Below are 23366 nucleotides of genomic sequence, written 5' to 3' on the forward strand. Positions count from 1 at the left end.
ATTGGCCCATGGTTGTCTTTTTATTGTGCTTCATAAATCTGACAGTCCTCCAAATGGGCCTTTTGGGTGCAATTCAGTCTCGAAATGAGCATCATTCTCGTATTTCCTGCTTATTTGTGCATGAATAATTATAAAGGACAGAATAGGTCACTGTTAATGGTCCTATTTATATGTGACAATTCTCTTTAGTTTTGAATGAGAATCATTGTTTCAGAATTTTTAGAATATTTTGAGACTGTTTCAGACTTGATCATGTGACCAAACACGTATTTTAAGTGTAAATTGTCCAAACTAGAAAAAAAAAAGATGTGGCTCTCTGTAGTGCTCAACACATAATGAATGCAGTGTATTCGGTAAAATATTTGTAGATATTTTGAATCCCTACATTCTGAAGAAAGGTGCTATTCATTAAATATCCATCAGTTATCAGTCTTATTAATGGTGCATGCAGGACATGTGTTCATATTTCACTTATCATTTCTCTTTTCACTTTTGCAGGATAACCTATTGTATAAATTATAAAAAAAAAGTGACTTTTATTATTGTTAATGTTTATTTAACAGGGACGATACATCCAACATTGCCACAGAAAATGTTATGTATATGAGACATCTAGCTAATTTGGATTCTGTCTCTGGTCAGGCTTTTAAAATACAGTGAGATGTCCCAAAAAATCTGTGAAAAATTAAACAATACAAATGCAGCGAATAATACAAAAACAAAAACAAAAACCCACATAATTGGAGTTGTCAATGGCAAAAATGAAAACACCATTTAAATGTAAATGCTGTTATGTTGACAACGACTTAGGAAATGAATGTTCACATTTCTGCTGCTGCTTGAGCCAATGTTTGACTTTGACAGTAAACCACTTCAGTTCGGTTTGGGATTTAATTTCTGACGGTAGGGAATTCCATAGGAGTGGACTTTGCACTGAGAGGGATGATTGGCCGAATGTTGTCCTGCATATTAGACTATTTTTACTATGTTTATTGTGCTTCTAAATTGAAAACGAAACAGTTACCCACACCTCTCACTGAATCTCAAGCTAAGTTTTTCATTTGAACACTTGATGATGATGATGATGATGATGATGATGATGATAAGGCTTCTAGAATATTCCCACTTCCGCAGCAGCCCCACAATCCGACGCCTAGTTTTAGCGAGCCATCACTGAGTGCCACGATACCGCCGTCCTGCTCTTCTTCACCGCAGCCTCAGACGGAGGCGGTAAAGGTGAGATATAAACCTCCGATAGCGGCCCGACCCAACCCCTTCCCCCTCCCTCCGCCCGGGAGGAGGAGGAGGGCGGAGACTGGGGGAGGGGCCAGAGCGGAACCCGGGAGGCGGGGCTCGGCCAGCGGAGCGACGACCGAGAGTGGAAAGAAAGTGGAAAGTGAGAAAATACCTGGATGGACGATCGGGAATGAGTAAGTAAGCGTGTTTTCTGGGTGAAAAAGTGTGTGTGAAATGGCGCCGCGAGGTGATTCGGAGTGCTTGTGACGCGGTTCGATGCAGAGACGAGGCGGCGGGAGGAGGAGGTCCGGAGATCTCCTCCGCTTTCCCCCTCAAACAATAGTCGAGAGGACGCGATGGTCGCCTTCTCCTTCTCTCCCTCCACCACCACCACCACCTCCCCCCCTTGTTTTTTTTTTTTTTTTTTTTTCCAAACCGCAGGGAAGTTCAGGACCCTCGTCTCCTATTGTTGCTCTCACCGAGGCCACGTAGCTCACATCTGAAGCGTGGGAAGCGAGGAGGCCGAGTGTTCGTGGAGGATTTTCTTTCGATCCCGAAGAGATGCGCATGGCAGCAGCAGCGGCGGCGGCGGCAGCGGGAGAAGAAGGAGGGAGAAAATCGCGTTCGGTTTGATTGCAGGCCGAAGGTTTTGAATTTTCTCGCCGCCGCCGCCGGCGGAGGAGGAGGAGGAGGCGGAGGGCTGCTGCTGGCAATCTGAGCGCGTCCATTCATTCTTCCGGTCGGCCCGTGTGGGAACAGAGAGGGGGCTTAAAAAAAAAAGGAAAAAAAGGGAAGGATCGTGTCGGGATCGCTTCCCAGTGGGGCCTGGGAGTCTCCCATTGTCCTGTCCTGCTACTGCAACACCCGCATTTACTCCCCATTTTGTTGCCTGGCGCACAACTCCCTCCTCGCAGTGAGTTGTCTCTCCCTCTCTGTCTCAGTGCATGTGGAATATTGTTGAATTATTGATGTTGCCTGTTGTTGTGACTCTCTTGTCACGACATCCCCCCCACCCCCCACCCCCTGGTTTTGGTGCTTTACAGGCCAAAATGTCCCCGCTCGCCCGGCTTTGTTGATTCAAACAGAAACAGCGTTCCGTCGCTGCTGCTGCTGCTGCTGCTGTAGCAACAGGCCCTGTTTCCCAGTCATTCACCCACTGCCTTCCTCTGTATGTCGCCGTGGAATAAGACTTGTGAGAAGAAGAGCGGGGGGTACAACACAGTGGTTCACAGACCTGACAACTGGGACTGTGAAAGTAATGAAAAGATAGTACAAATATAAGGAACGTTGGTGGGGAAAGTGACTAACTGCATGGTAACACCATGACGACTGAATTCATACTTACTGATTGATTTTGATGCACACTTTAAAAAAAAAAATATAATTATAATAATAATAATAACAATAACAATAACAATAACAATATAGTTAATAGCATGCAATTATCATTCTGCACATTTGGGTGTAAACCCTGCAGGATATCACATTCCAAAATGTCCCCAAAAAAGACAACATTTTATTTGTCAGATAGAAATCATCATTAAATATATCGACATCCCGCGCTGTGTACGAGGCAATGTTGGGTCAAGCGGGCTGCACAAGGTGGGAGAGTCGGATGGGTTGTGCAAAAAATGTGTCACAGCCTACATACTGTAGTCGGAATGTGGGACCTTGACCAAAACAATAGTTGTATTATTGGAACCGGCATTAATTAATAATGTCTCCTTGCACGAGTCTGCCAGTCTGTCTGGTTCACTTGCCAATAGCGCAACTTTAACCGCAAACTAAACCAGAAGCTGTGCTTCGTTCACAGACAAATGAATGATGGTTAAAATCCACTCCAAGTGCAGCGGAAGCTCTGAAATCCGAAACGGTCAAAATAAATGATTTTTCCAGGAAGTGACGGGAAAACTTGTTCCTGTTAAACTTTAACATGTCGTCTCCTGGTGTGTGTGTGTGTGTGTGTGTGTGTGTGTGTGTGTGTGTGTGTGTGTGTGTGTGTGTGTGTGTGTCAGCGTCAGCCACGCGGACTAGAGCCTTGCTCCATGCGAGGCCACATCTATCTGATCTCGGCCCACTGAGCCACTTCCTGTCTCCTCAATACTTTGTTTGGACATGAAGACTGGCTGTGGGGGGTGGGGGGGGGCTGTTGGTTCAACCATGCTGCCCGGCAGATTCACACACACACACACGCAGACGCACACGCACACCTGTTCTGGTTTGCCAGCCATGCAGCATGAAGGCTTTGACAGTAGCAGTTGTCTTGATTTTCTCCACTGATGTCGTCACTGGGTGGTGGTCAGCTCTGTGTGTGTGTGTGTGTGTGTGTGCGCTTGCGTGTGTGGCCTGAGCCTCTTTCCCCCCTGCCTGACCCTGGGTGTGTGCACGCGCGTATTTTCACAGTTGGCCCATCAGGCCTCAGATGGCCCAGATTGCTGGGGCAGCCTGACAGCAGCTGTCTCCGTGCCAGCAGCTTCAAGTGCTCCATGACAGCTTGATTTCTCTCTTGCCTTTAGGGGAATTGCAGACTTTTTCAAAAAAAAAAAACCCAACCTGTCTTGTGTGTAATACGCGCCATTGGTTTTTGATGCGGCTTCATTAGTTGTAATTGGTGCTGAGAATGATTTTTTTTGGGCAGCATGAACTTCATTTGTCTTTTCCCTTTAACTGACCTGAGTTACATTCCTTAAGTCTCAGTGAGTGACTGGACTGGCTTCGCTGGTGCCTCTCGACAACTTTGCTTTTAGGCTGAGTTTGCACCAAACTTGCAGCGTTGAGGTGAAAGCTTGTGGGTTGCATTGCGAAGTTAGGGGGTGCAACACTACATTAACACTACAGGAACCACCATGTGTTGAAAGTTGCTTGTTTAACCTTGTTTGCATTTCTATGGGATTGCGAAGAGACACAATTTTCAGCTGTAAGTGTGACGAGGACTGTGATGGTCAAAAGTTGGGCGACTAGACGCCTCTCGTGGGCGGAAACTGCTGCTAAAAACATTGACCATGGATGAATGAATGTTGTGTTTTCACTTTTGTGTTGAATTTGATGTGAAGGGAGCTGATAGACTTACTTCTATCGACTATTTTCTAGGACATGGCTTATTTTTTTCCCAGAGAAGAGTAACTGTGTTACAGTGCGTATCCCCACTCGCGGCTTGTCAGGTGTATCTGTTTTTTCTGTTTTCGCAAGGCAGTTGTGTAAAGTGGGTTAATTGCTTTACTTCGCATGTCAGTTTGCAGTGGCACGTTATGCTGTTGTTGTGTTTGCTCTGCCCCAACATGTCAGTAAATGCAAGAAACCAGCAAGGCCACGAAAATAAGATTTCTGTTGGCAGATCATCTGTCACAAAAAAGTGAATCATTAATCATCGGTCGCAGTTAGAATTACTTCATGAATTAGTGAAAAGAAATGAGTGTGTTGGTTGAATTTGGTTGCGCAAAGTTGTGGTGCTGGACTGTGAACTGTCTAATGGCCAATCAGGATTGCCAATGATTTTGTCTGATAGTCATTTTTTCATCAATGATATACCTGCAGTGCTCAGGAGTTCTTACTACATTTCTGCCTCTTTTTTCAAACCAGGTTCAAAGGGTCCCCTAAGTTTTCGCTGTAGGTCGAGCTTAGCTTACATATGGCCCCTGGGTAGTTAAACCGCACTGTTCACCTTTTGGCCCAACGTCAACTGTTTTACGTTCAGACCACACACACACACACACACACACACACACACACACACACAGCTTGCTGTTGTCTGTAAATTCAGCTCAGACTTAAGTGATCTTGGGTCATTTTGTCTTTGTCCAAATGAAATTTTTCGCTTTGAGGAAAAAGTGACCACAAGAATCAACATGTGTTTGCGTTAACAAGGGCTGCCCAGGGACCCAAGCTGCGTGGGATCAAAAGACACAAGTCTGTGTGAAGAGGTTAACCAGAAGACGATGAGTCGCTCAGTTTTCACATAGCAGGACTGTTGCTTTTTTTTTTTTTTTTTAACAAGTGTTTTGTTTTTTCTCTGAGTGTTCACGTTAACCTGAGTCCTGCGTGTTGAAGTCAGCACAATGACTCCTGGAGGTGAAGTTCATTAAAGAGGACAGGAGACACCAGGATGAATAGGAAACCTTATCCATTCTAATGCCGGACCACACCTCTGTAGATCAAGTGTTGTGTCACATTCACACTAAAGGTCCGACCGACCGGGAGACACACCAGTTCAATTTGAACTGCGCCAGGAGTAAATGTTTTACCTGGTGCTGCTCCAGGATCATGCTAAGAGAGTCGGCTAAAGCAGAGACATGGACGGTATCATCAGGGAGCCACAAGGTAACGACGCTCGTGGATAATGGTTTCTCTTCAGCATGGTTAGATATTTTGTGCTCGGTGTAATGTACACCGTCCTTGTGTACTGATGCTCTAAACGCATGGCTCTCGAGCGTGTTAGCATAGCATTCCACGCTAACTTTATCTTGATCTCAGAGTAACTATTAAAGTATTTCAACTATTCACATCCTGAGGTGTAAGAACACGTCTGTGATGTGTATGAAGTGTCTTCACCCTGAGAAGAATGTAAAACATTTGTGATGAAGCCATTGACACATAATCGACTGCAGTAGAAGCTGCTGAGTGTTGTTAGCATGCTAGCTTACATTATCGTCATCCGCTAGTGAGTCGTCACTGCAAGGTTATGCAGAAACTTTATTTTGAAAATACAGCATTGCTGTGAAGACCAAAAAATTGAACATATGACTTGTTTTTCCATTGAGATTCGTGCCACTAGACGAGGCGAGGCCTTTCAAATTCAAAATTGCCATTTCCAACCGCCAAGTCCCCGGTGTGCAGCATTGTCTCACCGCGATGACTTAACTGTAACATCATCAGGGCTCTTTTCTTTAGGCTTGAGGCTAAAAGGAGCCCAAAATGACACATGGCAACTCAGCGTTTTTATGTAATCCCCTCTCGGGTGAAACGGGTGATTACTATTTCTGTGAATTTTATTGAAATCTGAATAATAATGACAGGATTTATAAGGTTTGTAAAGGGCAAGACAAAAGAGGAGTTATATTAATAATAAGAACAAGAATATTATATAAAATAGTGTGACATTAACAGGCCTTGATTCATTTCTCAGACTTTCTCAGTTATGTGGCTCCATTTCCAGACCAGTTTCAGTGCTCTATCCTCCCTTTATGTTCTTTTTTTTTTTAATTAAGGGAAGGCGAGGTAAACTCTGCCGCTAAAGACCACCCAAAACCACGCTTCATACACTTTTCATGCCACATACCTGTCATTATGTTAATAACAGGTTAATACCAGGAATTAGGATGTTGGGTTACAAATGTTTGATCTCAGATGTCACAGTTGAACCTCAGTGTCAGTGATTTATGTATGTATGTATGCGGGACAAGCTTTGGAGAACTGTAACTAAATAATTGATTATTTTGCCTGATGACTTCAAGAAGAGAAAGATTGTGTGCAAGTTTGTCCCGTTCAGTTGGCTCTGGATCACTGACACCCGGAGCAGAACTTTGTGGAGTAAAGTCTGACGTCGATGGTACGAAGTTTCAACTCTTCACTCTTTAACATCGCTGTAAGCATTCAGTTGTCTTAGTGCTGTTTTTTAACAAAGAAGTTTCATTTTGCCTGACACGAAACCTCCCGCGCGGCAACGTGGCTGCTTTGTTCGCTGTCTTTTCAATCGGCGCTCTCGTCGTTTGTGTAGAAAAAACTGTTTGGCGTTCCATGTCTTTTCTAAGTATGACACTTCAACTGTAACTTGTTCAGTGTACTGTTTGTCTTAAAACGCTGAAGCTCAGCTCTTGTTGTAAGTGAATAACCACTGCGCCCGCTGTGTGATTGGTCACATGATGTCAGAGGGTGTAGAGAATGTGAAGCATCAGGCCAGCAGCAGTGAGCAGGATCTCATGATCTGCTTCCATGATGACAAACTCACTCAGTTCTCCCAGTTTGCAAGCGACGACACCTGCAATCACACGCGCGATTGTTTTTCTTTAATATCGATGGATTTTGAAGGCTCAGTGTGTAAAGTGTCTTAGGAAGCCCAACACGTTTGGTGTTTAAGCCACAGTCAGGTGGGCTTCCTTAGAAAATGGTAGCACAAGATGGCAGCTAACTAGCAGCAAGACCCTTATTTCTCTATGCATTCTCTTATATATGTGAGAATTGCAGGGTAAGAAAACCAAGTTACGTTTATTGTACTAAGAGTATGCACTTTTCTTAAAGTATTTATGGGCAGTATGTTAAGATTTTACCAATATAAAAATCATTCATCGAGCCAAATTTTACACACTTGCACACAGATTTCGGCACTCGTCAGACACAATTATCCTGTGCTTTTATTGATAATGGCAGACCGCATGCACGCCAAAGCATCAGTTCACTTCATAACATCCCTCGTCCAGAGGATGATGAACCCTCTTTTTTTGGATTTCACTCTCAGTCAATTTCCCATTAAATACTAATACTGAATTCTAACTGAATGAGATTAATTGTGTGTCAAGGTACGAAAATAACGCCTCAAAATAGTCATGCGTCTGTTGTAAAAGAAAAATGCTAATAATGGTATGAAACTGAATACTACTGTGAGCATTAAGCTCATTCGGCTGCACTTTATAATCAAAGGTAACAGAACTTTCTTCTCTTTATGAAGAAGAAGACCTTTATTGATCCCAAAGTGAGGACATTTGCAAATAAAATTGTTTGTAAAATTCCTTTTTGTGAAACGTTTATTGTCGCAAGTATCCTCACAATATTGATCCTTCTCTTCTTACAACAGTCATTGTGTTGGTTTGTGTATGTAACCTCGCCAAACGTGCTGTATGATTGCCTCGCTACATACTCGGTCGTCAGGGCTGCAGAGCAGCAGCAGCAGCAGCAGCAGCCTGGCTGCGACGCTTTGTAGTGGATGGAGGCGGGACTGTGCACGGCGTGGCTGTAATGGTTGTTTTCGGGAGGGCGACGGGCGCACATTATGTCCAGCGACGGCTTCAGATTGTTGTTTTGCTTCAGAAATTTCACCGCCGGGGTGGACGAGTTGCAGCTGGGGGAGTCGGGGGGGTATGGGGGGGGGGGGTGGTCCGCATCCATCAGATGAAGGCAGCGGCTGTTCTTCTCTGACTCTTGTTTTACTGCCCCTGTAAAGATTTGTGGTCTGTCGCTCCACTTTAACCTCCTCGCGTAGCTTTACTGATGGCGGGGGCCTCGTAAGATGCTCCAAAAGGGGGCTGTAATGTGTAAGGTGGTGAGAGAGAGAGAGAGAGAGAGAGAGAGGGAGGGACAGAGGGAGAGACAGAGAGGGAGGGAGGGACGGAGCTAAATCTTGGCATTTCTAAAAAAAAATTCCCTTTGTTTGGGATGATGGCACGGAGCCACGAAGTGTTTGCTCATGTCCTTTACGTCAGTGTTTCTCAACTGGTGGGTTGCAACCCACCAGTTCTGATTGGATCACGGCTTCGCGGAGAGTTTTCTTTTTTTAAAAATAAAATACAATATGTATCTATATATAATCTTTATAGAGAAAATGTTGGGCATTTATTTTGCAGGACACACAAATCCATTCAGTTCAATTCAACTTATTTACCAGACATGAGGAAGTGCACTGGCGTTTTTGATTTTTGTGGACTAAAATTGAGCGCTGTGGAATAAATTTGGGTGGACTTCATGATGAGGAACAAATGTGGGTCGTGAGACTCCACCAGTTGAGAACCACTGGCTTACGGCATCTGCGTATTTACTCGCCTCTTGATCTCCGAGATCTCATGCGCTCAGTGCGAAAGAAATACCTTGGATCGCACCTTTCTGCATGGCTGAGACACTCATGCCCCCCCCGCGCCCTCAATTTGAGAGACTGCTTGTCGTTTGTCTTGTCTTGTCTGTTTCAACACAATAAAAGGAGTTGGTGCGATACTGTACGTTTGATTGCTCTAACTGTAGCTCCCTTCGCCTACAACAGGGGCAGGCAAACTTTTGACTGGTGGGCCACAATGGGTTCTAAAATTTGACAAGAGGAGCAGGAGCAGATGGGTGGAGTGTTTTGGTCACCCACCTCATAGGTGGAAAAAATATATCAAAGAATATGTAGAAAACCTTGTGCTTTAATGAGCAAAGGCGTTACAACAAAATCTGTGTCTTAGTCTTATCTTGTGTTGAGCTCTTTGCTGAAATGACTCTTAAAACGCTGAAAAAAATGGATGAAAAACAGCTATTTTATGACTTACTTCCTCTTGACATAATTTCTTCGGTGGGCCGGATTACCCATTGTATGGGTATTGCCCATACCTGGCCTACAACCAGACCCGGATGTAACGAACAACAATGGTGCTGTTTGTAGACGCGGCCGCATTGGACCGCCACCACAACCGTCACCACCACCTTCTCCTGTCTGCTGTAGTTCACTGGTGCTGGATTAGGAGCACTGCCACCGCCACCTCGCATTGAAGGAACAACGGCGTGATCGGGACGCGGGGGAAAATGAGGAAGATGCCGAGCTTTTAGCGTGAAGTGGAAGTGGATTTTTTGGGACAACAATGGCAGGGACGGAGCAGAAAATCCACATTATTTTTTTAAGCTTTCCTGGCACTGAAGGGCGGCTAACGTCCCGCTCCATTAACCCGCTGAGGGGCCAATCAAAGGCGGTGAGCCTGAATCGGCCCCTTTATCAATTAACCAGCGTACGACAGTCCGACATCCGTCATGCCATCGGAGCTTTGGCTCCTTGTGCGGCGTGGACAGTGAAAACAGGGGCGGAGGGCGGCGTGAGGTCACGTTACCGTGGCAACCGTCAACGTCCAGCCCCCCTTTCAGCTGAACAGCCTCTTTCATCGCCATGGCAGCGGTGAGGCCCTTGTTTCCCAGGGGACGACGGGGAGTGCAGGAGGGAATGTGAGACGGAGAGGGAGGAGGCGGAGGAGGAGGGAAGAGAGAGGAGGGCAAACAAGTTTGGAGAAAACACAGTAATCCAATATGGCTGCCATTGTGTCCCAGGCTGCTTCTCCTCCCCGAGGAGGGCGGAGTGGAGGTGATGGTGCAGCAATGAAGGGAATGTGTAAGAGGTTGCAGCTTGTAGCAGCAGCCCTAGACCACACAGACTCTTAATCTGAAGGGTCATTCCACTTTTTCTATTGAGTCCCAGGAGGATTTCACGGGCTTTGAAAGGTACAGTGTGTTCAATTCCACCAGCTAGTGGTCAGATTTTGGATTGCAGCCCTCATTCGCTCACCCTCCCTCTCCTGAGGTTGTCGGTGAACTACAGTGGCTTGCATACACAGACCTCGTCCACCTTCTTCTTCATTGGTTTGTTGGAGGATTATTGAGGCTGCTGGATTGTCCACACCATGCTCCCGTAGAAATATGCAGTGCAAGATGGCAACTAACTGGGAGCAAGACACTTGTATATGTGTATTCTTATATATACGAGAACCGTTCTAAAGGGAGGAAAACCAAATTACTTTTAATAATGCGTTTATTGTCAGAATATTAAGCCTTTACCAATATAAAAATGCTAAATCAGGCCAAATTCTACACACTGGACCTTTCAGTGCATGACGCTTGTTTTTGCTTGCCGTCATGAAGTGTGAAAACGTTTCAAAGTTTTCAGAAAATCTGAATTTGTAACCTGATTAATTTTACACAATAAAGTTTAAATTCAGAGTCGAGGTGGTTGAGATGGGGAAAAAAATGTTGGCGGCTGTCCGTGATTGGTCCACTTCAAACAAACAAACAGGAGACTCATCCAGTCACTTTTCTCCCCGGCTCTGATTGCTTCTTCCTCTGAGCCCTTTACAGCAGCGTTCAAAATATACTGTATATATTCACAGAGAAAATGCTGGAACTTTATTTTGTAGGACACACATTTTAATGCATTCTCATGGTGACTACAATTGATGAAGGCGTTCTGTATAGTTGCACTATTTCTCCATTTCCGTGGAATAAATTTGGGCAGCGACTTCATGATAAGGAAAATAAATGTGGCTCCTGAGACCCCACCTGTTGGAAACCACTGCTTTACAACATGGATTCTTATTATGATGTGACATCCACGTGTGAAATGATGTCATCTGACCTTTCCTCTACCTCTGCCCGTCTCCTCCAGGTCGCAGCTGCCTGAGCCGCCGCCACACGTCTCGACTCTCCCGCCTGCCGCCGCCGCCGCCCTCTCGCTCCTCCCCCTCCTCTCTGTGAACCCTCCTCCCCCTTTTCCTGCCCTCCCACCTCGCCAGCCTCCAAGATAGATTCCCTCAGGAGCAAGGTTGACCTGCTCAAGCTGCCCCTCGCACTCTCCACCAAGTCCATCTCCGAGCGCAAGAGCCAGCTGGGAGGAGGAGGAGGAGGAGGAGGAGGCGGCGGCGGAGGTGGAGGAGGCGGGGCTCGTAAGGCCCGCTCGCCGGCAAGCCGAGACATGGACAACGAATCGCAGTACTCGGGCTACTCGTACAAGTCGTCCCACTCCAAGAGCTCCCGCAAGCACAGGTGGGTGGGTGAGCGGGTGGGTGCAGGCTGGTCCAACCGGCAAGGCTGCTTCAACAAAGGGCTGGTTCACCCCACAATTGATCCGTTTCCTCATCTATGGCAGCACCTTTTTAAAAATAAAAATAAAAAATAAAAAAAATGGCACATTGCCATTTGTCAGTAGTACACAGCTACACACAAGATTTACACTCACTGTTCAAAAGTTTGGGCTCACGGACTCACTTCTGCATTGAACTCCATTATAAGCAGCTCGATGAGATAATCTTCTGAAACGCTCTAAAAACATTACAAGTGTACGAATTGTGATTTTAGAGAATGAATAACAAGTGTGCAGCATGCAGCCATCATTACAGAAGTTGAGTGCTTTCATTTTCGAAAACATTAAGCAGCAGCAAAGCTTTGCACATATAATCACACTTTGTTGTGTTGTGCTAAACCATAAAAGAGTAAACAGAGCGTCATGTTTTATATTTTAGGCTTTTTAAAACAGCCGACTCTTGGTGTGATGACACAGATTTTTGCACACCACTTGGAATTCTCTCAATCGCTAATAAGACATTGGAATTGGTTTTCACGCAACACTAAAATGTTCCCACACTCCTTAAACACATCTTGACTGATTTCCGTGCACTCATAATGGTCGCAGAGCACCTGAGGTCATTATTTCCTGAAACTGATTATAATGGGGTTCAATGCAGAAACGAATGAGTGAACCCAACCTTGTGAACGGTCGTTCAATCACAGGAAATATGTAGCATTTCCCAACACATGTACAGTGATGCTGTCTGTGGTTTGTCACCAGGGAACGGAGGGACCGTCACCGCTCAAAGAGCAGAGACAGCAGCAGCCGTGGGGACAAGTCGGTCACCATCCAGACTCCCGGGGAGCCGCTTCTGGACGCAGAGTCGACCCGTGGAGACGACAGGGTGGGTCTCACCTCTTGAATGTGAAGAAATACACCGTCCACTCATCTTATTCTTAGTGACAGTGACATAGTTGTAGGTTTATGGTGCGAGTCCTGTCCTGGCTTAGAGCCTCTGCCAGGTCACCCCAAAAATGCACCATCAAAAGGGTGTGTGTGTGTGTGTGTGTGTGTGTGTGTGTGTGTGTGTGTGTGTGTGTCTGTCTGTCTGTCTGTCTGTCTGTCTGTCTGTCTGTCTGTCTGTCTGTCTGTCTGTCTGTCTGTCTGTCTGTCTGCTCCAGTTACAATATAATGTCAGCATTCTAGGTCAGGCCTACAGAAAGTTAAGCAAATGATCAGTTCCTCATCTTAACAGAACATGTAAGAGTAGTTGGTCATTTTTATTCTTTTCTTTTCCACCACCTTCATGACTAAATACCACTTCCCTCTGCCCTCCCCTGCAGGATGACAATTGGGGCGAGACCACCACCGTGGTCACCGGCACCTCGGAGCACAGCATCTCCAACGAGGACCTGACGCGCGTCACCAAAGACCTGGAGGAGTCCACCCCGCTGGAGTGCAGGCGCTTCCTGGGCCTGGCGCTGGGCGGCTGCCTGAGCTTCTTCGCGCTGCTCACGCCGCTGGCCTTCCTGGTGCTGCCGCAGGTGCTGTGGCGCGACGCCCTGGAGCCGTGCGGGACGCCCTGCGAGGGCCTCTACGTCTCGCTGGCCTTCAAGCTGCTGGTGCTGCTCATCTCGTCCTGGGCGCTGTTCCTGCGGCCCCCCCGCGCCACCCTGCCCCGCTTCTACGTCTTCCGCTGCCTGCTGATGGTGCTGGTCTTCCTCTTCGTGGCCTCCTACTGGCTCTTCTACGGCGTGCGCGTGCTGGAGCCCAGGGAGAGGGACTACAGGGGCATCGTGGAGTACGCCGCCTCACTGGTGGACGCGCTGCTCTTCATCCAGTACCTGGCCCTGGTGCTGCTGGAGGTCCGCCACCTGCAGCCGGCCTTTTGCCTCAAGGTGGTCCGCAGCACCGACGGAGCCAGCAAATTCTACAACGTCGGCCACCTCAGGTGAGTGTGAGACAGCGGCTAGCGAGACGGAGGGAAACAAAAGAAGTTTGAGGGCGGCGTTTCTCAGCTGGTGGGTCACGGAGCTGTTTTGGCTCTGATGAGGCTTTATTTTAAGAAGAAGAAAAGAGGGTGGGGTCGGGGGGTCAAAATATATATATTTATTTATTTTGCAGGATAGACAATTCAGTAATGGTTTATTTATTTATAGAATTTTATTTTATACAATGTATTTATAAAAATACAAAATAAGACATCTTTTGAGCTGAGCTGAAGAGGTTTTAAAACTGCATGCTCTAATTTCACCTAATGACTAGTTATAATTATCAATAGTTATTTATCCTGACCTGTGAGGCAGGTATTGGCTGAGAGAAATTCTGAATCAAACCTTTAATTTAGTTATTCCAAAAACCAGTCTGAACAAAGTAGCACAACTTGTTTTCCAAAGAGAATTGTTGAGTGTGCAAAAAGCCATAAATACTGTGTGTCCATGGCAACATTTAATTGTGGTAACAGCATATATAACACATAACAACATATATTAGAAATGTGGAACTCTGCACTCACGTGACTTCACAGTAATTACCGTGCAGTGACTCCAAACACTGCACAGACCTTATTGTGGCTGACGTGGGCTGGAAATGTAACCTTCCTGTGTCACTGTGCAGGAAGTAATCATTCATGTAGCCACTGATTGTAGCCTCGCTAACTAAGCCTTTTAACACCTGCCAAGGGCCAACAGGGGAGGACGCTTTGCCCACTTATCATTATTATCATCATTATTACAATTTTTTTTTAAATTATTATTATTGTTTAGGCATAGTTCAAAATGAACTCACTGATGAAATTAAGCAAAGAAAGCAAGAAAAATATATGCTTCTCTTTCTAGCGTTACAGTTGCAAAAAAAACAAACTATAGGATGTACTCGAGGCTGGAGGAAAGTGTACAACTCCCTGTCAAGTAATATGTGAAATTATTAACATTTCTATTGTGAAATTACTTAAATATTACAGAATTCCAATTTAAAGTATTTTGTCCTGTTTATATATCATGTTTTGCCAGTTATACTTCATTTGTTTCTTTGTTCATTTACCTAAACGTGTGCAATTCCATCAAAGTTATTGACCCATTAAGTCATCAAGTACAGCATCTAATGACCAGAACAGACCCAGTTTAAATTTAGCCCAGATAATGATTTTCTTCTTGACTGCGATAGCCATGTTGCTGATGTCTGACCTCCTGCTGCGTTTCAGCATCCAGCGGGCAGCGGTCTGGCTGTTGGACCGTTATTACAGCGACTTTCCCGTCTACAACCCGGCTCTGCACAACCTGCCCAAGTCCATCCTGTCCAAGAAGATGACGGGCTTCAAGGTTTACTCACTGGATGGTAAATACGGCCTGTCTTTTTGCTCCGTTTGCTCATCCACAACAATGTCTTTTTAATGGCCAGTCAGCCGTCAGCTTACGTCAGACCAGGCTTTGTCACGTGTAGTAGCTTCAATGAAAACTGCTCATTTGCACCCTGCTGCTCGTTTTGCTGTGCAGAAAACCCGGCCAACAACTCCACAGGCCAGTCCAGAGCCATGATAGCAGCCGCTGCACGCAGGAGGGACAACTCCCACAACGAGTTCTACTACGAGGAGGCCGAGATGGAGCGCAGGGTCCGCAAGCGCAAGGCCAGGTGGGATGAGAGCAAGAACCCGGTGTGATTCAGAGTGATTGGCAGAGCATCAGATAAAAACCACACAGATGGAGATGAATGAACACTTTCTTGTTTTTTTTTTTATATTTTATTTTCAGATTTGAAAAAACACAATGGACAAGAAACTAAAAACAATCATAAAAACAGAACCAGAAAAGTGTTCTGTCCTTCGTCCACCTTCTTCCTTGAGTCAGTGTCTTACTTTTCGTCGGACGTTTACATGCAACAGGCTGAAACAAAGAACATAAATATGAAGTTAAATGAATTAAATAAACCAAGTAGATTCCATTATGATTTTCAATTAACCCTTTGTACGAACACATGCATGAGGGTTGGATCTCTTAGCTTCCCATTAGATATTTTACCAGGGGAAGTGTGTGTTTCTTTGTTCTGAGCCACTTGGTTTTCATGATGTTGATGAGATCATGTTGCGAAAAAGGATGAGTTACGCACAGTATTAAAGTTGATTTAAAAAAAAAAAAATTGCAATTACACTTCAGAAAAGTCGCCACTCAGCAGTCGTAGTCTACATCTTGACCTCTCGTTTTATATATTGACACCACTTAAAGCACTCCCAAGAATGGTCATTTTGGTTTGGGAGCAGTTTGCTGAAAGATAAAAATGACTTTTTCCTGCTGGCTTCTCTCCCTGCTTTCTGTTAGACTAGCTGGATATTGACAGAGTCTTAGCAAATATTTTTTCTGGACGCAATAATAAATAAAAACCCACTCGAGTAACGTTCAAAAGGGCCTCATCGCTGACTTTACAAGCTGTGCTTTTCCCCGTGCACAGGTTGGTGGTGGCGGTGGAGGAGGCCTTCACGCACATCAAGCGCCTCCACGACGACGAACTGGCCTCGTCCCCCAAACACCCGCGGGAGGTCATGGACCCTCGGGAGGCAGCTCAGGCCATCTTCGCCCCAATGGCCCGGGCCATGCAGAAGTACCTGCGGACCACACGGCAGCAGGGCTTCCACAGCATGGAGAGCATCCTGACACACCTGCAGTTCTGCATCACACACAACATGACGCCAAAGGTGAAGTGTGTATAGATATATATATATATATGTATGTAAAGATCTGTTTTCCATCTCTCTCTTTTTTATTCAATGTGCAGTATATTGTGTAATGGAATTCTTAGAGAAGTACACAGAGTTTTCAGCAATAATTCAAAGTCAGAAATGTTGGTAAGACTTTGTCATTTTTTTCTAGTTGCTATCTTAAGTCTGTTTTTGTAAATAGAGTTTTTACAGGTTTTCTACAAAAAAACAAGTTTTTCATACATATACAGTATATATGAAATGAGCTTTGTTGTTCACCCTGCAACTACTCACTCTGGCCTGTCTGCCACACTGGTGGCTACATCTCGTTCTCTCTCTCTCTCTCTCTCTCTCTCTCTCTCTCTCTCTCTCTCTCTCTCTCTCTCTCTCTTTATCCCTCGCTCCATTCTTTGTAATTGTAATTCCTTTTCACCCCAAGTGGTCATAGCAGGTGAGCGCCCTCTGGAGTCTGCACCTTGCTTGCTCTGGGGGGCTCAGTTCAGTTGATTTTCCTCTGACTGTACAACGTGCTTTGAGACGCCTTTGGATGTGATTCGGTGCTGCACAAACAAAAGATGATTGATTGATAGGCTGATTAATCAATCCACTCCTCTCTTTCTCCCCATCCAGGCTTTCCTGGAGCGTTACCTCTCTGCAGGCCCCACTATGCAGTACCAGCAGCAGAACGACAGGGGGCGCCAGTGGACTCTAGTGAGCGAGGAGCCGGTGACCTCGGCGCTGCGCCACGGCCTGGTGTTCTCGCTGCGCCGCCTGGACTTCTCGCTGGTGGTCACCGTCACGCCGCTCCCCTTCCTGCGGCTGGGGGAGGAGTTCATCGACCCAAAGAGCCACAAGTTTGTCATGAGGCTCCAGTCGGAGACCTCGGTGTGAGCGGGGGGAGGGGGGTCCACAATCATTGTCGCTCTGTCTGTGACAAAGTGCGCTGAGTCTCAAAGGGCTCTGACTCCTCCTCCCTCCTGCTCCAGGGTCCTCACTGAATGATTGTCCTCCCACCCACCACCCCTGGAGCTAAACGGATGCCTTTGACTTTTTTTTTTACTCTCGTCTGTATTGTAAAGTCTTAACAACATGCTGTTTGGAAAGCAAAAAAAAAAGAAAAAGAGAAAGAGAACTTTTCTCCTTCTGCCTCTCGTCATGCTTTTTTAACCACTGGACTGTGCTCAACCCGAGCACCGAAAAGAAGAGGATTTTTGTCATGTGTGTCACTTCCTCTTGCAGAAATCGGAAGGCAAAGTGAAACTGGGCTCTGTCTGACTGCAACACCGGTGCACCGCTGCCTTCCCTGTTGGTGTACATGCGGTTTGAAACGACTAAAGACTGCTGTTCTTTTTTTTTTATACTAAAGTGTGTGACTTTTTTTTTTTTTTTTTTTTACTGACAGAATGTAGCAAAACGTGCATTGGATTAACAAGTGGCTTTTCTGTTGCCTGAAGGTCAAGTTGCTTTTTTTATCTAACTGTAAAAAAAAAATGGAAGTGCATTCCACAATGTATATTGACAATTGTCTAAAAAATTGCAGCTTTTGACTTTACACTGGCATTTTTTTTTTTTTACAACTTTTTTAATATTTTTTTTCTAAAAGACTGTCAGCAAAGAGCCCATTTATACCTGCTACTAACTTACAGTTTGTTTCTACATTTTTTTTTTCCTAATCCAGAAAAGTCACCCAAACTGTCTGCAGTAGATTTGAAATGTTGTCATTTCTTTCTTTCTTTCTTTTTAATGCACTCTCTCCTGTAACAGGAGCTAATGATGCATTTCTTGTGTTTAATTCAAACCATTAACTTAGTTGTGTTAGTTGTGGGATTGAATTAAGCAGGTGAATGAATATTACTGCAGTTTATACCAGATTGCGGACATGGAAGCAGACTTTGCTCCTTTGGCAGAAGTTAATTCCAGGTGTAAATGGGGCTTTCACTCTCTCCCAGTCTTTTTTAAATGGATAGTTCACGTCATTTTGAAGCGGAGCCGTGTGTGTGTGTGTGTGTGTGTGTGTGTGTGTGTGTGTGTGTGTGTGTGTGTGTGTGTGTGTGTGTGTGTGTGTGTGTGTGTGTGTGTGTGTGTGTGTGTGTGTGGGTTCCTTTACAGGTCCTTGATGTCACTCAGGTATCTTCCTGTAAGAAAAAAACAAACCTTAGAGCCTGCTGCACATTGCCACAGACAGGGGTGTCGAGGGCTTGGTGCAATGTAGAACATTTTACATCAGCCAATGTGCTCAACATATAGGAAAAAATTACACCGCTGAACTTCCCACCCCCCCGAGTCCCAGAATGCCTCAGTGTTTGGCAGTATCCTGCCATGCAACATGCAGCTATCTTCTTCCACATGCAGCCTATTTTACAGCCGTACACAAGACAAAAAGTGTATTTCAGTGCTGTGCACATTGAAACTCGCATCACATTTGGTGTTGTTGACTATTTGTAAGGCTAAAAATAACAATTACAATCCAAACGGTAGCATGCTAGAAACCCAGCTGCTCCACCGACACTCTGAGTTCTTTCTCTCCTTTTAGGGACAAACGCGACAGCCGTTTCCTGTGGCTAATAAAGTGTCACCGCGGACGAGTGGACATTTCAGGGTTGCTATTTTTTTTAAATGCATCTTGGCAAAGACAAAAACGAAAGAAGATGACAGGTGATCAGGACATGTGATTGTAACACCTTTCGGCAGCGGCAGCAGCAGCAGCAGCAGCAGCAGCAGCAGCAGCAGCAGCAGCAGCAGCAGCATATCACCGCCTCGCCTTGTGCCCCGGCTCTAACAGATGGCCGCTCTCCCCCTGTTGGAGGGTGTGGAAGAGACGGAATCTCCACCCACAGTCACTTTGAGCTGCAACGCAACATTTTGTTCATCTTTTCAGTGATGTTTGTTTTGTTTTGTTTTTTGTTTTTTCTAAATTTTTTTTTTTTTTTTTTTTTTTTTGAAGTAATGGTCCTTTGTGTCTAAAGTACTACCAAACACCAGGCAGCCTGTGGGAGACATTTCATTTCAAGAAAATCTTTTTGTATTCAAAATGAAAAAAAATCATGAGCATGCTAGACTTATTTTAGGCCTCCAATACAGTTTTTTTTTTTAAATAATTGTTTTCTATCATTTTGAAGGTGCCTAAGTTATGATGATGCAATTTTTACTCCTTGAAAATCCAAGTGGCTTGTAAAACAAATGTCGATTTTTCTTGTACTTTCCTCTTTTTTGGTAATTGTAGCTTGTAATGCGTGCTAGGTAATTTTCCATTATTAAAACCATTTATTCCTTACTTCTTCTTCTTGCTTATTGGAGAGTGTGCAAATCTGCCCAAACATGATTCACTATCTAGTTTTTGGTAGAATATTTATTCAATGACAAGAAACGATACCAATAATAAATCCAACAGGTCCCCAATGTTGAGGGCGTAATGGCGCTTGATGATTCCTTCAACGAGCAGAGTGTTTTTCACAAGCGTTTGTTCTGTATAGAGGAACTAGTGTGACGTGAGGATGGCAGTGTGGCGGTGTGTGGTTTCCCAGTTCTTAAAGAGCCCGGACAGAGAGCCACTGGCTTCCTGTCCCTGCTGCTCATCGCTACCTTCACACAGAGCTGCGTGACACATCACACTGACAGCAGACTAAAAGCCTCAGTCTCCTGGGTAAGATGGAGGGAGTGATGCTTGCTGTGCTCGTCCTGATGACCAGTCTCACCTGTGCAGGTTAGGATCGCTCAATATCACCATACGTATGAGCTTTTCGGAATGGTTTTTGTTTTAGGTTTTACATCTGCTCAGATTTTAGGGTTAAAAAAAACAAATAACCGATGCAAGTAGAGTGATTTCTCATGAAAATGTATTCTCTGTGTGTAGAGGCCTTCTCAGACATGAACATATGTTACATTCTGGATTCCATTCTCATCCTTTACGGGATTGTTCTCACCATCCTGTACTGCAGAGTGAGGGTAAGGTGCACACGCACACACACACTTACTCCCACCTTGAAGTTCAAAGATATTTTCTGAATAGTTTTCAGCGTGACAACGTTTCTCATATCTATGTCTAAGAGGATATGGATATAAGATACGTGATAGGATACGGTGAGATATGAGGTAAAGGAGAGATAAAAAAAAAAAAAAAAGATTCCGAGCTTCTTCCGTATTTACAGGAAGGACCAACATAATTTCCTTTGGTACAGTTGTAACTCGAAAATGTTACATTTCTAGTGTGAGAGTGATGACAAATGATTTTTTCCACCGTTTAACCTAACATTGAAATCTTTAAAACGCATCAGTCTTGTCTAATTTCTGATTCTGGTTCAACAGATGAAGTCAACCGATAAAGCCAGTGACAAACAAAAGGTAAATAATACAAAATAATTTTGTAAATCTATATTGTCTCATGATTGAAATGATTTTTGAATCATTTTGGTAGTTTACCTTTTAAAGAAGTCTTAAAGAAGTCGAATCTAAAGTCAACATTCATGCGTCACTTCCTACAAGTTTGAGCTGACCGCTGTTATTTATAGTCAGGGTACGGTCACACTTTCCATCGCTGACTGGCCACAAAACAAAACCTATACCTATCTTTTCTTTGAATCAGTCCTAATGGGTTTGCATTTGTCAAATAGTCACAGGATGTACTTTAAAAACAGCCTGGAAGGAGGAAGTGACAAACAGCCTTTATTGTGTTTGCTGAGAAATAATTGTTGCTTAAGCGCAGATGCTGATTCCTTTGGATTGTTTTCCTTCGCAGAAGCAGACTGCAGAGAAAGGATTGTACTCGGTGAGACTTCTTGTGCTTATGAGGAAATTTAAAAAGACACATGATTGAAAACATTGTTTTCAGCACAAATATTGAAAGAAAAAAAATATTTGTGGTGCATCGTCCAGGCATACACACATACACCCTTTACGCACACACTTACATGTGCCTGCACATTAATTTACAGTGTTTTTTTCTTTTTAGCTTTTTATACTTTTACATCTCACATTTTCATTCTGCAGGGCCTGAATTTCAAAAACACTGATGTCTATGAGACCATCCGAGACAACGAGAAGTCAAAGCATATTTCCTGAACAGTAAGGTAGATGTGCCGAGGACTGAAGCGCAGTGTAAATTTCATTCTTCATACATATTATGGATCTATGTATGTTAGGCTCTGTTAACTCATGTCAGCTGTATAACTTTGCTACTTCATTGTTTTTGTGTGTGTATATATATATATATATATATATATATATATATATATATATATATATATATATATATATATATATATATATATATATATATATATATATATATATATATATATATATATATGTGTGTGTGTGTGTGTGTGTGTGTGTGTGTGTGTGTGTGTGTGTGTATATATGTATATACACATTTACATGTAATACGTACAGTTTGAAATGTACATGCATATGACTTTTATCGCACTCATGCTTTTAATTTTATCCATCAGCGTACTGGAAAAACACCATGTGATCTCATTTTATTTCAGTCAATTTGCAGCTGGTTCCAATGAAAAAGAAATGAAAAGCAGAAGTTTAAATGTATCTTTTGAAATTTCACTATCTGTTCCCTTTCTCAATAAAAGCATGCAAAGCAAAAAGTATTTTTTTTTTTCAAAAAAAAGATTGCTTAACACCGTGTGTGGCATTGCGATGTGTCATTTACCTTACTGACCTTAACGAACAGCTCATTATTCATTTACCTATATATTTTTTTCCCCTAATCTTCAACAACTAATTGCTTCTGTTTAGAGTGTATATGGCCGTTTAAAGTGAGACCATTCTGGATCGTTTGCTTTGAAGAAGGGCCAAGGTTCGAGCTGCTGAGAGCAGTGGGCGTGTCTCCAGGGTTCTGTGGGCGGGATCAGGGTGCTACAGGTGCTACAGGTGCCTGCCTGGTGTCAGAGGTTTGACGACGGCGCAGGCTGCTGTTTGGTCAACACGAGTCATTTCCCCTCTTCTCTTCGACTCATTGCAAGCTTTCGTGTTTACTTTGATACACTTTGGACCTCCGGCCGGGCGCTCCTGAGCAGTGTTTCCCTGCGGTCGACATGATAGTTTGTGTGCTCTCTACTACTCGGAGTCAACTTTATTTTTTGGACGGGCGCCACTCGCAGAATGTGTGAGCTCTAAAGCGAAATCCCCTGAAACCTGCCGACAGGTGTTCGTTCACCTGCCGCATCGTCTCTGAGCTCAGTGGTTCGAGGGAAGCTTGAAAACAAAAAAAAGTGTTTGCAAGGAGTGTTTTACAAAGTTTTATTTTTTTTAATTACATTTTTGGATTAAAGATGGAGTTGACCGGGCAAAGTACTAATCGCCTGGCGTTGGTTTTACTATACGGTGAGTTTCCTTTCTCTCCTTTCTTAATATTTTTTTTTATTTACTTAAATGTACTTGCATAATACCCCACACTAAAACGAACCACTCAACGTCTTGACCATTTATATTTAAAAGAAAAATAACAAAAAACACAACAACAACAACAACAACAAAAACGCCTAACATTTACATCGACCCAGTCGCGTTTGTGTCGGCTAAGTTGATTTGTTGCTAACTCTAAGTAACGTCGTAAAAGTTTGCTGTACCGCGGTCAAACTCAAGCTGACAATGACAACAAGCGAGCTAACAAACTACAATGGGAAATTTCCTTACAATATTGCCTGAATGTCAGAGGTTGGAGCCAGTTTTTGACAGTAGACAAAAAAAAAAAAAGGCTAACCAGAGGGTGAAATGAATGACATATGTATATGTGTGTATACACACACACACACACACACACACACACACATTTATATATATATATATATACATAGTTTCACTCTCGCACTCATGCTGTGAACTCCATGGTTTATACATTGTAGTTTCATTTTGATGTGTGGCAGCCTGCTGCTTTCTAGACCATAAAAATGGATAATAAATCTGTTCATGATCCATTAATGAAGG

At 44.1% G+C, this 23366-nt stretch overlaps 3 protein-coding genes across 4 annotated transcripts in view; all 3 read left to right on the forward strand.

Annotated features, from left to right (window-relative positions):
• Positions 1-11363: 11363 nt before the first annotated feature.
• On the forward strand, positions 11364-19701 carry vangl2 (VANGL planar cell polarity protein 2). The gene is made up of 7 exons (XM_076019668.1): positions 11364-11715; positions 12518-12641; positions 13081-13688; positions 14940-15073; positions 15232-15367; positions 16181-16424; positions 17058-19701. The coding sequence occupies exons 1-7, from the start codon at positions 11645-11647 to the stop codon at positions 17316-17318; spliced, it is 1578 nt and encodes a 525-aa protein (XP_075875783.1). The 5' UTR covers positions 11364-11644; the 3' UTR covers positions 17319-19701.
• Positions 19702-19974: 273 nt separating this feature from the next.
• On the forward strand, positions 19975-22027 carry fcer1gl (Fc receptor, IgE, high affinity I, gamma polypeptide like). Its single transcript, XM_076019700.1, has 5 exons — positions 19975-20130; positions 20281-20372; positions 20733-20768; positions 21163-21192; positions 21414-22027. Exons 1-5 carry the CDS (start codon positions 20076-20078, stop codon positions 21483-21485), a joined length of 285 nt encoding a protein of 94 aa, XP_075875815.1. The 5' UTR covers positions 19975-20075; the 3' UTR covers positions 21486-22027.
• Positions 22028-22312: 285 nt separating this feature from the next.
• The window catches only part of nectin4b (nectin cell adhesion molecule 4b), an 18598-nt gene continuing 17544 nt past the window's right edge, over positions 22313-23366 (forward strand). The window contains exon 1 of one of the 2 annotated variants that reach the window (XM_076019656.1): positions 22313-22763. In XM_076019656.1, the coding sequence (XP_075875771.1) occupies positions 22712-22763 (52 nt within the window). In that variant the 5' untranslated portion in view covers positions 22313-22711. The remainder of the gene's footprint in view (positions 22764-23366) is intronic. The other variant, XM_076019655.1, reaches the window with a different exon arrangement.

Source organism: Nelusetta ayraudi, unplaced genomic scaffold, assembly GCF_046127955.1.
Source record: "Nelusetta ayraudi isolate G7.1 ecotype Tasmania unplaced genomic scaffold, CSIRO-AGI_Nayr_v1 ptg000011l, whole genome shotgun sequence".
NCBI classification, from domain to species: domain Eukaryota; kingdom Metazoa; phylum Chordata; class Actinopteri; order Tetraodontiformes; family Monacanthidae; genus Nelusetta; species Nelusetta ayraudi.